This window comes from Euwallacea fornicatus, chromosome 13 (assembly GCF_040115645.1).
Source record: "Euwallacea fornicatus isolate EFF26 chromosome 13, ASM4011564v1, whole genome shotgun sequence".
NCBI lineage: Eukaryota > Metazoa > Arthropoda > Insecta > Coleoptera > Curculionidae > Euwallacea > Euwallacea fornicatus.
The window spans coordinates 266,479-280,819 of record NC_089553.1 but is presented as its reverse complement, the minus strand read 5'-3'; the positions used below and the strand labels follow the sequence as shown (position 1 = coordinate 280,819).

General features: G+C 34.3%; 2 protein-coding genes across 3 annotated transcripts; one reads left to right on the top strand and one right to left on the bottom strand.

Annotated features, from left to right (window-relative positions):
• Nucleotides 1-5,064: 5,064 nt before the first annotated feature.
• On the top strand, nt 5,065-7,382 carry LOC136342883 (mucin-2-like). The gene is made up of 3 exons (XM_066289136.1): nt 5,065-5,311; nt 5,650-5,808; nt 5,862-7,382. The coding sequence occupies exons 1-3, from the start codon at nt 5,236-5,238 to the stop codon at nt 7,325-7,327; spliced, it is 1,701 nt and encodes a 566-aa protein (XP_066145233.1). The 5' UTR covers nt 5,065-5,235; the 3' UTR covers nt 7,328-7,382.
• A 423-nt stretch (nt 7,383-7,805) lies between these two features.
• LOC136342884 (SPRY domain-containing SOCS box protein 3) lies at nt 7,806-13,780 on the bottom strand. 2 transcript variants are annotated; one of them, XM_066289137.1, is made up of 5 exons: nt 13,371-13,780; nt 13,079-13,312; nt 11,999-12,227; nt 11,509-11,946; nt 7,806-11,471 (listed from the first exon to the last, which is right to left on the bottom strand). In XM_066289137.1, the coding sequence occupies exons 1-5, from the start codon at nt 13,449-13,451 to the stop codon at nt 11,293-11,295; spliced, it is 1,161 nt and encodes a 386-aa protein (XP_066145234.1). In that variant the 5' UTR covers nt 13,452-13,780; the 3' UTR covers nt 7,806-11,292. The 2 variants fall into 2 exon arrangements, with proteins under 2 accessions (XP_066145234.1, XP_066145236.1); XM_066289139.1 differs by having other exon boundaries at nt 7,806-11,459; nt 13,371-13,776.
• Between the last annotated feature and the right edge of the window lie 561 nt (nt 13,781-14,341).

Here is a 14,341-nt window from a genome sequence, read left to right as displayed (position 1 = left end):
CGCAGTAAAAAGGTTAAACAGTAAGTAGAGTTTGTTGCAGTTCAAAAATATAGTTAAAGCGGACGAGCATCAAGGGAAAAACCCACTGAAATGGATTATGCTGACTTCGTTCACATTCTTAAAACCTTCTTTTCGCAATCAAAACTTCAAACAGAAATATCGATGTCCTTCCCTTTTGAGTTAATCTTGAAGACTAACTATTCGGGTTTGATAAATTGGACTTAAATCAGTTTAACCTGTTACTAGCTAGAGTGGTATGTATTATTCCTTTTACCACCCGTATGGAGTCGCCATTCATTGTGGGCCATATCCATGAGCTCTACGGAATCCATCCTACAGAATTATTAACTCGATGATAGATGCAAGTTATCAATGATTTTTGCTGGGTTTGAACGATCTACAATTTAAGAGTACTGAGGACAAGAAAAAGAAGAATAAAAATCAAAGCCATACTGGGATATCGCCCACCAGCAACAGTTGTTACATTGGTCGGGGCTGATATGAACGTGAGAACTGTCATTTTCAGAGTAATATCGGTTATTTTTTAAGGCGTTCCAAACACATCTCTAGTGTTTACTTACCTTATACATCTAGCTCAATGATATTAGAGTTGTTACAGGGGGCTGCTGTTACTGGCATCGAAGGGGTTCTTCTGCAACGTTACCCCACTGGAACGGAGAATACCGTTTCACATGAATTTTACTAGTCATACTAGAAATTCGTATTTCTAAAACATAACATTCTCACGTCAAGTCGACTTACTCATAAATGAAAAAGCCATCGTCTGAGCAATTTCTAACGACCCCAAAAGCTCTAAGGACGTTTTGGAATCCAAAAATTTAAATTTTGGATCACTCTAGACTTAAACGGACTGCAGAGAAATTACTAAAATGTCCCTTCAAGCCACTTCAGATTAGGATTAAGTGAATGTAAAACTCCATATAATCCGAGGCTTTGTGACAAAATCGAATTCTTAGCTGACATGAGTGAACACATCCACAATTTTTTTAAGGCGTCGAAGTAAACCTAGCCAATGCATTGGATGCTTCATGGGTCCCTGTACATCGTGTATTGCATGCAGTCTTCCAATTTGCTGCATTTACACGAGACACTTAGTAATGTAAATTAGTTCAAACCAAGTGTAGTTCACCTTATCGAAATATTTACATTAGCGAACGTGATTTAAAAAATAAACGATTTATTAAACAACCGTTTCATGCATGTATACAGGGTGACCCTGAACTACCTGGCCAAACTTAAGGTTATGGTTTTACACATCAAATGCTACGAAAAAGAAAAGACATTTTGGAAAACGCAGACCAATTTGAGAATTTTTTTTTTGAGAATTTGTCGTGTTCTGCAATCTAAATCTTCCTTTAAATTGCCACTACAAAAATTGCAACAATACCGTTGAAAAACCACTTAAATTTCCTATTTTAAGCAACTATTGTGAGTTCATCTTATTTGCACTTTATTGATTTTTCAAAGGTCTGAACGTACAACTTTGGTATTTCTTTATTATTTTTTATTTTTTGTGACCATGGCTCCAAAAAAACATCATATACCATTTCACACTTCATGGAAAACATTTTACAACCTACTATTGGAATTTTTGTAGCGGCAATATAAATTAAGATTTAGATTGCGAAACACCACAACTCCTTAAAAATAAAAAAAGTAAATTTCCTCAAAGTGGGCTGAGATTTTTCAAAATTTCTTTTCTTTTTGGTAACATTTGATGTATAGGACCACCTTATGAAATTTATCTAGATAGTTCAGAGACACTCTATATAATAAAATAAACAAATATTCTAATAGTGATAAATATTTTTTAATAAAAAAAAATCTGCAATTTTAACCTGCATAAATTGAACTTTAGCATTTTCTTCCAATGTCTGCGATAGTAATTTATGAAGAGCTAAAATATCCGTGTGTGATACTTGTTTTCTTTCAGTCTAATCTGGCTTGGTTAAACCTTGTATAGCTTGCGAGTCAGTCACTACACTTCTAACTTCATTGGGAACATCCTCATCGTCCGCACTGTCCTTATCTTCCTCATTAACATCATTCGTCTGTTTGTCTTCGTTTTATAAATTAATATTATAATTGGAGTGCAAATAATGTTGGGATTTATTAATTTCAATAAATCAAAAATATCCAATGATGCACTGGAAAAAAGGGCTTGTAGAACCATTTCAGGAATATGCTGCTGTCCTTTTAAGCGATTTTTACCTATTCATATTAACAGAGACATTAAAATTTTTAAAAGGGCGCGGATTTTTTCCTTTTCCTATTATCATTAGTTTTATTTTGTGTCGCCAAGAACTGTTTACATCATCGAGCGAACACATTAGCACGCGTTCCGCTTGATCTCGTAGCACGAATTTTATATAATATTTACATAAAGCAATATTTTCATTATCACCTGTTTGCATTATCGAGCGTCTGTTGTATATTGATTATGGTCACCCACACTGACTTAAAAATAATTTTTACAGTTTATTTTAATTACGAAACAATAAATATGGGATTTAGAAGGAACGGACGTGACAATTGCAAATGCTTTTTCTACGTATTTGTAATGAATTTTGGACGGTTTGGAATTCCTCAAGATTTTCCAAAATTTTAGGATTTTTATTATAATTTGAAAAATTTAAGAAAAAGGCAGAATTCTCTTATAATTGCTGACGATTTTCAATAATAGGAAAATCTAATATCAGCTGTTTCAAAGTGGCAAAGGAATTTTTGTATGTGTCTCAAAATTCTTGATCTACAGCGGTGGAAAAAAGTATGGAATATTTATTATCTTGCTATTTATTATTGCTAGGGTTGTATATCATTTAATTCAAATATGCCTGAAATATATTTAACATTCACAGATAAATTCACAATAAAAATTATTGCAATTGAATAAGTATTATACTTTTTATAGGGCAAGAATGAAAATTACTTGGAAAAAAGTATAGAATATTTTCGTTTAATTTCTAAACAAAGATCGAAACAGTCACAAAATTAATATTTTGTGGCAAAACCTTTTGCATCGATTACTGCCTGACAACGTGCTGGCATAGAATCTACAAGCTTCTGCAACGTCTCCGCAGGAATTTGGTGCCACTCCTCCTGGATGATTTGAAGAAGTTCGACTTTATTGCTAATAGGTTTTGATTTAATTCGCCTGTCTAATATTTCCCACAGATGCTCAATTAGATTGAGGTCGGGGGACTGAGAGGGCCAATCCAGTACGACTACATAATGACTCAAAAACCACTCCTTTACAACTTTAGAAGTATGCTTGGGATCGTTATCTTGCTGAAAGATCCAAAGAAGTGGCATTTCTTCTTCAGCAAAAGGAAACATATTATCCTCCAAGATTTGTCGATATTGATAACGATCCATTTTGTCCTCTACAGGAACCACAGGTTCAGTTTTGCATCGCGTAAAACATCCCCAAACCATTACGCTCTCACCACTATCTTTGACAGTAGGCGTTTGGTACTTTACATTGTACCTTTGGCCGACTGGACGTCATACGTATACTCTACCATCAGAACCGAACAAATTAAACTTACTCTCCTCACTCCAAAGGACGGTGTTCCATTTTTCTTGAGTTCACGATAAATGGGATTTTGCAAATTTTAAACGTGATAATCTGTTCTTCTTTGAAAGCAATGGTTTTTTAATTGCAACTCTACCAAGATGTCCTATATCTATTAGGCGATTCCTCACAGTTCTACTTGTTAATTCCAAATTAGATTGCGAGGTGATTTCTTCAATAATTTGCTTTGAGGTTTTTCGGGAATCTTTCATAGAGATGCATTTGATTGCTTTATGGATCATCGGGGTAGTTTTTTTAGGACGACCTGACTTCCTACGATTTGAACGTCTCCCTGAGTTCGAAATTTATTCATTATTTTCGAAACGGCACTCTGACTGATTTTTAAAGTTCTTGCCTTCTTTGAGTACGACCATTTTGATAGAATTCTACAACTCTTGCCCTGAATTGAGGGGCGAAACGTTGGTTTTTAGCCATATTTGTAAAATAAACAATAAGTTGTTAAGACCTGCAGTGAACTGAAATCAAATAAGCCGAAAAACAGCAAAATATTCCATACTTTTTTCCGGGCCAAAAATTTCAATCGACAAAAAATGATAAACATTGATAGTGACAATATAAAAATTTGTACGCATTCAAAGATAATAAACTAAAGAATATTTTATACTACAATGTAAAATGTTTCGGGTTATTACCTGGAATTTTCAAGATTTAAAAAATCCAAATATGTAGATCATTTCTAATGCTCTTTCTATGGGATTCTAAGAAATTACGGATATTTCTCGTACTTTCTCAAAGCTCATGATTTTCAAATTTTGAAAAATTGCAAGAAAAGGCACAATTTTCTATGCATTGAAGCATTTCAAATTCCTCAGGATCGCACAGAAACTTCAAAGACTCATTTTTACACTCTAGGAAGCAATACGAATGACGTCAAAATGACGTGTGTTTGTAAAGCTGTGTACACAGATCTGTATTGATCGACTATTTTGACGTCATTCCCTGGAAACATACCTTTCTTTACTCTATAGAATCGGGCCTCAGGACACATTTATATAAAGTATTCAAGTATAATACGTATTTTTAAGCGGTTTTTGTTATGATAAATTGATGATTAAATCCAATTCCGAGATTTTAACAGTTGTAGCTAAAACCCGCTAGAAAGAACGCACTTTTTGACGAAGGAATATCCATGATTAATACATGAACGACAAATAGAAGCAACTTCCTATTAATTTTGCTGCTTTACCAAGTTTCCTGTATCAATTAGTATTCAAATTTTACCATTCCGACGATTCATGCGAAGGCCATTCTTACGGGCCTCCTTTTAAAGTGAAGTACATGAAAAAAAGAATACAATCTGCTGAATACTGCTTAACATGGGTATTTCTTAAGAATTAAGTCTCAAAGTTTTTCAAATGTAAATTACCTACTGAGGGTAATCAAGTAGAAAATCTGTTTAGTCTTAATATAGTCAATTACTATGACCGCCTAGTAAATTAATACATACTTCATGAAACTGGACTAAAAATTTGAACGTTAAATGTTTTTTTATTAATACAATGAGATTCCGTTGAACACCACCATCGGGTCAAAACAAAACCAGTTCCAAAGAAAATGTATTCAATGCGAAGAGTCATCACTATCAGTTTACACTTTGCGGCAGGTGATCGTCCTGCAACATGTTGAACCGATTCGCATTGGAATGCGTAATTTGCAGTATTGTTGTGATTTATTGTGGTGGAAAACCGTTAGGAAGTAAGTATATTTTCATTATGATCAATTTTTCAGAAATTTGCCTTCAATTTTTAAAAGTGGTTTATATTGCAGGAATATGCTATTTTTTCTCATCCATTCTTTCGTGTAGTAAATATCGACTTTTTGAGCTTTCCAATTTAATAATTAATAACTTTCAAAACACGTAAAAAAAATGTCATTGAATGGATAGAACAATTAAAGTCACACCAATTTTCAACAATAAAGCCATTGTGAAAAGACAATGCATATAATGTTGTTTATGAAAATTTGGTGCTCTCTTAAAATACTGTTATTTTATTGTTGTATTATTCATTGTTTTTCCAACCTTGTTATTACAGATACAGCACCAAAAACACCCAATGATTCAGTCACAACCAATCTAATGGACTCGAAAAATAATGCAAGCCCGCAAACCCAGGTACTTCATAACCTTTTTGGGCTTCTCAACAAAACTGTCGTACAGGCTCTTGTGATGGACCATAATAACATTACTCGAGGTACGCTGAGATAGATTAGGATTGACTCCAGCTTAAAATGTCTTTTATTTCAGGGTCCTTATCAACCGATAAACTGCAGCAATTGCTCTTTTTGGCCAAACCTGCAAATAATAACCAGTCTACTTCAACTGCACTTGAAAACAGATTTCAGGAAATTTCTTCTTCATCTCTTCAACCTCCTAAAGTATCAACTCAGTCTCCAGTGAACACGTCTTTAAGCAGCCAAATTCCATCGACCTTAAGCCCCCTTGGCCCCTCACTTTCCGGACAGTTTTCTAATGGAAGGCCCGGTGAGTTAACCTTACCTGGAAATCCTGCATTCGTAAATCCTTGGAGAAATCAAACGCTTCTACAAAATCGGGGTCAAGAAAATATTACTAACACAAAACCTTTAGATTCTCAAAACTCTCAATTATCCGAAAATCGATTTCCGGTAAATCTTCCTTCTTCTTCAGTGCAATTAATCCCCAGTAGCAAACCTCCTTTGGAATACATCCCTCATAGGCCCTTTTTCGCTGGTCAAACTGATGGTGGTAGACCTGGGCAATTGATTCCTGCGGGAGAGCCTCTACCCAACGGGAACGTGCAACAAATCCCACAGAATCGATTTCCAGAAATTTCCACGATATCCGCAATAACAACCAACAAATCGCCCTCAGAATACAATCCTCAAAGGCCTTTTTTCGCTGGTCAAACTGCTGGTGGTAGACCTGAGCAATTGATTCCTGCAGGAGAACCTCTGCCCGACGGGAACGTGCAGCAAATCCCACAGAATCGATTTCCAGAAATTTCCACAATATCTGCAATAACAACCAACGAATCGCTCTTAGAATACAATCCCCAAAGGCCCTTTTTCGCTGGTCAAACTGCTGGTGGTAGACCTGGGCAATTGATTCCCTCAGGGGAACCTCTACCTGCAGAAAATGTCCAGCAAAATACTCTGTCCAACAATTCATCCCAACAAAGCTTGGAGGATCGCGTCCAAGCTCCCAGTGCCCCAACAAGCAGCCAATCAGAAACTAATCTTCCAGCTACTGCAACCCCAATTTCCACATCGTCTACCACCACTTTTTTACCATTAACAACCAGTACCAAATCCCCTTTGGAATACAACAACCAAAGACCATCCTTCGCAAGTCAGGTTTCAAGTGGCAAGCCAGGACAACTGATTCCTCCAGGCGAACCTTGGCCTGCCAATCCTCCAACTGTCCAAAATCGCTTTCCAGACATAGTGCCCCAATTCGAAAGCGATGGGCAAAGACCGTTCTTCTCTGGGCAGTTCTCCAATGGTCGTCCTGGACAATTGATTCCGCAAGGACACCCTTGGCCAGCAGACACTTCTAGCACAAAATCGTTAGTCCAGGACAGATTTTTAGGTTATACTTCTTCATTACAACATAGGCCTGGTAGTGATTCATTGGAAAGGCAGTTTACAAATGGGGGTCCGGATCGATTAATTCCTCCAAGAGGTTCGTGGTCCACCAATCCATTGGAGGCATTCGATTATACGTATTTTTAAATAGGCATATGTAAAATCATCTTAGGAAATAAATATAATTTGTAGTTGCTTCTCATATTATTTGTTTGATGTCCTTAGAGCTTCACAGTTGAGCCCTTTAAGGTTATTAGTTATTCATTTTTTATTTTAGTATCCCATCCTAAAAAACAGCTTTATCAGTGAAAGTTGCTGCATACCTCACTACGGTTAATCATCTTCACAGCTTCTTGTAGTTTTTCATTAACTTCAATAGAATATCTTGTAAAATAGTTCATGCTAGTGTTTATGAAAGATCCCCCACAATAACTGCTATTCATATAATATGGCAGCAGAGAAATCTAAAGGCAGACAGTGGGGTTAAATGACTAGTCCATGAAATTAATACGTTGTTTAATATTGGTCCTGTTTTCATATAATTTCACTCTCCAAAGGGAAACATTCTATACCAATTTTGGTTTTATTAACGTATTCTGAAATATGAATAAAAAATGGACAAAAATCCGAATAGTAGATATTTAATAATAAAACTACATCATTAACATGATTCAAATTGTCCAAAAATAAAAGACAATCGATAATTAAGTAATTAATTTTTGTCTTTTGTATAAATTAATATCAAATATACTAAAATGATTTGTTAAACAAATGAATCGGAAATATGCAGAGTTTTTTTAAACGTTACCTAGGTCCACAACGCGCAATAGGTTAAAGAAGGGTTAATTTAGCATTAGTTAGTTGTTTGCCCGAAAAATTTAAGGTTTAAACCACATTAACAAATTTTTAGATCCAAGATCTTTACAATTTAAAGAGAACTAAAATTATAGATTTACTGACGACTTAAACTTAACGTGGTACACCAACAAAGCTAATGCCTGTGGATGAAAATGTCACTATTAAAATTATATAGGGTGGTCCAATTGCTAGGGGCCACAATTGTTATCTTCTAAACCGTCAACGTTAAAAGTTCGGTTAAATTGAGCAAAAGTTGTCAAATTTGATGACAAATTAAGATCTCGACCCACTGTTGTCAAACTTTGTTCGATTTCGAAAGTATTGGAGATAAACGAAATTTTTCCGAAAAAAATGTTTGAAAATGAAACGAAAACTAAGGGTTTTCGAAAAGTTTTTCTTACATTTCATTGGTTTTTACGGCTTTACACACTAATGTTAAGTTTTAAAAAATAGGACTGTGGGGATTCTGAGATATCGACACTAACTTCAATTTTTTAAAAACCGACTTGGATTCAATTCCACAATGATCTGGATCACGTGTTTATATTTGCTTAATTTTTCTTCAATCGTAGATGGCTACTGTTATAGTGAAAGCGCCATGATTAACAATTGAATGAATGAAAACGAATTTTCACCGGTTTGAGTAAAGTCAAACTCTTAAAATCTAAATTTCTAAAGCTACTACGTAAGTAAAGAGACTTTTTTGTCAGGCAGCATAAAATTAATTAAAAATTATTAAATTTTTCTGTCCTTTGAGACTTGAAAGTTGTAAAGAATGCGTTTTAGAAAAGAAGAAAAAACAGATATGATGCATGTTTACGTCTGAGAATTCCATAAAACTAGTAACGCGCTCCGAACGTATCAAGATTTGCATCCAGAATTTATATTCAGAAAGCAAACCAAATCCTAAAGTATTTCGGAGGTTGGAAAGAAATTTGCGACTTTACGAATCGTTCAACAATCCAATTAAAACAGGTAAAACTGTAACAGCACAAGGAGGCAACAATGAAGAAAACTTGATATGTATCTGCCCACGTGAACCTAGCTAATCCACTTACTACCTTTGCAAAAGTACCTAATCAATTTCAAGAGCATTATTTTTTACAGCGCTGTTTTTTTTTAAGGATATTTGCATTATAAAAATATGGAAGATCGAGACGTATCTTTAAGAGAAATTGAAAACGACACGGCAATTTCCGAAAGTTCCACAAGATGAATTTTTTAAGAATAATAAGTTTAACCCCTATCGGTGGCGCGAAGTGCAACATTTGAGGTCCAAAGGCTACCGAAGAAGACGAATATTTTGTAGATGACTAACTAATAAAAAAAAAAACAAAGTAGTATGTCAATTTTTGTAAATCATTTTGTGGCCTGATGAAAGCCGTTTCTGTAACAATGGATGGTTCAATCGAAACATTCACTACAGCTGGTCCCAAGAAAATCGGCATATTCATCTATCAACGGCATTCCAAGAGGTTTGACATAAATATGTGGTTGGAAATTTTAGACAGAAAACCAATGAGTCTATATTTTTATTCATGAGCATCTGACTCGAACTAGATATTTAAATTTTTAACAAACCACCTTACAAGAACTTTTAGATGATTTTCATCTTGATGTGTCACGAAATTTTAAGTGTTTTCAACGAGACAATGCTTCAGTACGTCGTAATCGTCGCTGCACAAGATATTTAAATACCTGGAAACCCAATGCTTGGATTGTAAACAATAGTCATACAAACCGGCCACCCCGATTACCAAATATCACGCTCATGCATTTTTCCGTATGGAGTTTTATTAAAGATCCAGTTAATCAAACAATCCCCGTAGATTTAGACGACCGTATTTTTATAATTTGAGCCGCCTGTAAAAAAACTGACATCTAATATGTTAAACAATTTACAAAAAAACTTTATTAAAAACGCTGGAAAATGTCTTCAAAGTAATGGAAGACATTTTCAACATTTATAACTATTTGTAGTATGTGTGCTGGTGTTATAATTAATTGGAGATATTTCAGCACCATGCTCTATTAATTAAACAACATTGATTTAATTAATCGCCATTAATTTCTTATTTCAACAGAGGTACCTAATTTATTGTTTTACATTAGAATTTTAGGATTAGAACAAAATGAAATTTATAGTTCTCAAAAGACAAAAAAGTATAAGAAACTGAAACATGTTTTTGGTAAAATTTAATTTTTTCTCAATACTTCCGAAACCGAACAAATTTTGACATTAGTGCCTCGAGATCTTAACTTGTCATCAAATTTTACAACTTTTATCTAATTTAACCGAACTTGTAACATTTACGGTTCAGAAAATACAAAGTGACCCACAGAAATTGGACCATCTTGTATTTTTATTAATTTTTTTTGCGTTCTCTTATTTCTGCTTAAAAAAAACATCATTGATGAGACTGAACTGAATGGGGTAAAAACATTTATGTATATTTATGATACTTGCATAAAAAAAGTAATTTTTGAATGTAGACTGCAAGACCATTAAGAAATAGTACACAATATGAACAAAAAAATATGGATCGATCACTAGGTCTTGGTAACCTTTCGTTCCTTGGTGCGAAACTTTGACCATTGCAGAAAATAGAACCAAGTGCAAACAGCTATATCTTAATAGTTTTGCTTAAATCCAATAAATACTTCGAAAAACATGTTGTACAAATTCAATGGGAATAGTTTATTTCTATTAACTCTGGAAATAGGGTTTTTTCTGTAATGTTTATGAATGTCGTCTCTTAAAAATCACACTCAGTGAATTTCAACTACCGTTGAATGAATATTAATGCCCTCGCATAATTATGGTGTCTGACAATTGGTTAAGAGAAAGAGTTAGTTCATACCTCCGGATAGAAATAAGCAATTGGCAAGTCTAATAGAACTCATTGAAAAAAACAAAGGAACACAATATATGCATAAACCAAAATGAAAATATAAAGTAAACTATCACCCGCAACGTCCAATTTTCATCCTGTAACTTTAGCCTTGACTCTGCTTCATTTAGAAATGATTATCACTGTCGATCAAAACATTATGGTATAATATTTAGTATTACTTAAAAACCTATAAAAATGAATAACCAAAAGCAATCCCAGTGTAAATAAATTTTATCACTGAAAAATTAAAGTTGAGAATATGAGCTAACTAACAATCTAGAAAAACAGACAAAGATTGAAATAATTTGGTCATTGCTTGCTTGGACAAATATTGTCTAAAGCTTGAATTTCAAGATCTAATCACAAAATCTTAAACCTTTTCTCGTCATCGGAATCGTTGTCTGAAGATGTATTGCTGCCCTTCGGACGGAGACAAAAATGAAAGGCTTTTTTAGACGAAAGTTTACTTTTAGGTCTGTCTTGTGAGCTGCTGCTGCTACTACTTCCTCCTGAGGTAGATGGTGCATCTGAAATTTTATCTTAAAATAATTATAAAAATTCTAACAAACCACACACCTGGAAGTTCTTGTTGAACTTGACCCTCCAAACAATCAAATACTTCATTAAACCTCCGTCGTTGCTCTTCCTCCTCATTGTCGAACACAGAGAAAAGATGTACTATGCGCAGTTTTTTATTCCTATTACCCAAATAACTATCATCCACTAAAGATAGAGTTACATCATCATCTAACTCTGCCAGTTTTCTCTTTTCTTCAGCATCTTTCGAAACTTGAGGCTGCATCCAAAAATATCTCTTTGCAAATATCCTTGACAAACCAGGAATATTTTTATATGTTTCATATAAACTTGGGTTGTTCATCACCAGTTTCAAACACATCATTTGCATTGTGAGCTCTTTGGTTACAGAACATGTTACTCTTATGCAAGATTTTGCTGCTGTGGAACATACCATGGGATATAGGTCCTTGCCTTTTAAACCTCTATAAGCAATTCCTATAATTCTGTGATTTGTAATGAGAAACTTTTTAATTAAAAAGGTACTTACCCAACGACTTTCTGTTTAGAAAATATTCTAAGGTGCCATTACACATGTCTAAGTGCACCCCAACAATACTTCCCACTCCAAATTGTTCTCCATACTTTTTTCTAACACGATTGTGCTGAACACTTCCATGATAAGAATATCCCCATGATTCTGAATCAATGCCAAGTAAACTGCAGAATTTAAATTGCCATTTTTCAAAGTCTACTTTTGATGTCCCTACTCCTACCATCTGAAAATGTACAGCACTTGATAATAATAATAATAATAAAACTGCAAGTGGCAATAAGGTTTTATGACCCATTTAGTGATAGGAAAAAACATTAATTGGTTGAAACTAATAATTAAAACCAGCCTAAATTCACAAAACACATTTTCCAACCAAATCTTGGCATATTCCTTGAATGTAGTGAAGCAGTTTATTATAAACATAACAATATAGCACCCACGGGAACAAAAAGATTGCCCCTCCAAGGATAAATTTAAAGGTATTTTTTTTCCCTACATTTTAATGTAAATGTTTATACATTTGACACCTACAATAGGGGGTCTACATTTGAACCATTTATCTACATGCCTGGGTTTGCCAGGTCTCTGAAGGTCTAAGTCATTCAAGTTGTTACAGAATGTGGAGATATTTGCGTATTGAAATTTGAGCAGTTGTGTAACTGGAGATGTCATTAATATAATAGATAAAGAGCAGCAGGTCTAGAATAGAACCCCACGAGACTCCTTCTGTAAGGTTTCCATATGTCCAGGTTTTCCTAGATCTGTTTGGAATTTTAGAAGATCCAGGAAGTTTCAATAGAAATTGCAAAAATGTCCAGGGATCAGACTGAAATAAAAATATCAGCATTAAGATGCCTATTTGACAGAGCCAACAGTAGTACTAATGTTGGGAGAATATGCTGCCATTCAAATGCAATGGGAGAAGCTAACATCCTATTTTTAATAAAATAATATGGAAACCCTACTTTCCTGCAATAGGACCTAATAAACTCCAATGCATTTCCACACACACCATCAAACAAGAGTTTTCCTAGTCAAATTTCATGTGACCTGAATGACACATTTTTATCTTACCACATCTGTTCCATACAATTTAGAGATTATCTTTATTTCCCAATAGTAATGGAAATTCTGTTGAAACGGAATTTGCCCTTTAACAGCAGCAGTTCCAGAACTGTACACTGGATGGAACAATACTTCCCTGCCTTCATGGCACATTCTAATATTTGGAGAGGACTGGTCTTGCCACCTCCAATCGAAAGCTGTGGCTTCTTCACCGCAGGTGCATTGCAGCTTTCCATCTACAGCCTAAAATACGCAAAAGTAATATGAAGGGTTGTATGCAAAAAAGAAAAAAGGTTTTTACCTCTGTAAGACAATTTTTTGAACAAAATGTGTTGCTTATTTTTTGGAGTTCAATATTCCGTGCATTGACAAAGAGATACATAGTGAAATACTCAAAATAACTTCTTTCGGCAATGGTTTTTACAGTGAAATGTAACTTGCGACTATTATTAGTTATTTTGTAATTCAAAGGAAGATGTTAAAAAAGGATTAACAATGAATGAAAAATAACAAAAATGCAAATATGGGCATAGGAAATTGGTATTTTGCACTCGATTTGATTACATTGAAATTTCTGTGATCCTGAAGCTTCCAAACGAAGGTTGCATTATTTTATAGTTGAAAATCCTATGGATTCGTAATAATAAGAAAATTTTCTGTGGCATGTAACATGGTAAACAATTGAAATGCCAAATACGTTTATTTTCTCTCAAACTTGTATTGACTTTTCACACGTCATGTGTCAAAAAATATTTTCCTTCCTGATTCTCGGAGCGCCACGTCACTCACACTTCACACTACATTTGACTAAAATATATACGAAGAAATAAATCAAAGATTTTGAAATTGAGCAACGGAATTTAAATAGTTATGGAATTTTTACGAAATTTTTTCCTCCGTGTATTTTTCATAGTATGATAGGTCATTTCATGATCTTCCCCTGTAGCCATAAAAAGCTGATTAAGCACAGGTGAGAATTATCTGCGAGGATACTTAAAAAATATTTACAAAAAAATAAACGAATTAAATTGCTGTGTTAACAGGGATAAAGGAAGACCTAAATTAATACACAAACAAAAATCTAATACAATTCTATCGCTTTCCGAAAAACGTCAGTATTAAGCTTTTGCAATTTTGTAGACCTTTTTTGAAGCATCCTCTAGGGAAACTTTTTACAGCGTCTTTCCAGAACTTCGGATGCATTTTTAAGGGAATATTCTTTGGGCCAACATAAGGAAAAAAGTTCCTATAAGGGTATGCCCGAAATAACTT

Bases quoted from the DNA above. Each gene is read 5' to 3' on its own strand.
- LOC136342883 (XM_066289136.1), top strand. From the start codon at position 5,236: ATGTTGAACCGATTCGCATTGGAATGCGTAATTTGCAGTATTGTTGTG. The intron at 5,312-5,649 runs GTAAGTATATTT...TTGTTATTACAG, and splicing joins TGGTGGAAAACCGTTAGGAA to ATACAGCACCAAAAACACCC. The intron at 5,809-5,861 runs GTACGCTGAGAT...CTTTTATTTCAG, and splicing joins CCATAATAACATTACTCGAG to GGTCCTTATCAACCGATAAA.
- LOC136342884 (XM_066289137.1), bottom strand. From the start codon at position 13,451: ATGTATCTCTTTGTCAATGCACGGAATATTGAACTCCAAAAAATAAGC. The intron at 13,313-13,370 runs GTAAAAACCTTT...TGCGTATTTTAG, and splicing joins CAAAAAATTGTCTTACAGAG to GCTGTAGATGGAAAGCTGCA. The intron at 12,228-13,078 runs GTAAGATAAAAA...GTACATTTTCAG, and splicing joins AATTGTATGGAACAGATGTG to ATGGTAGGAGTAGGGACATC.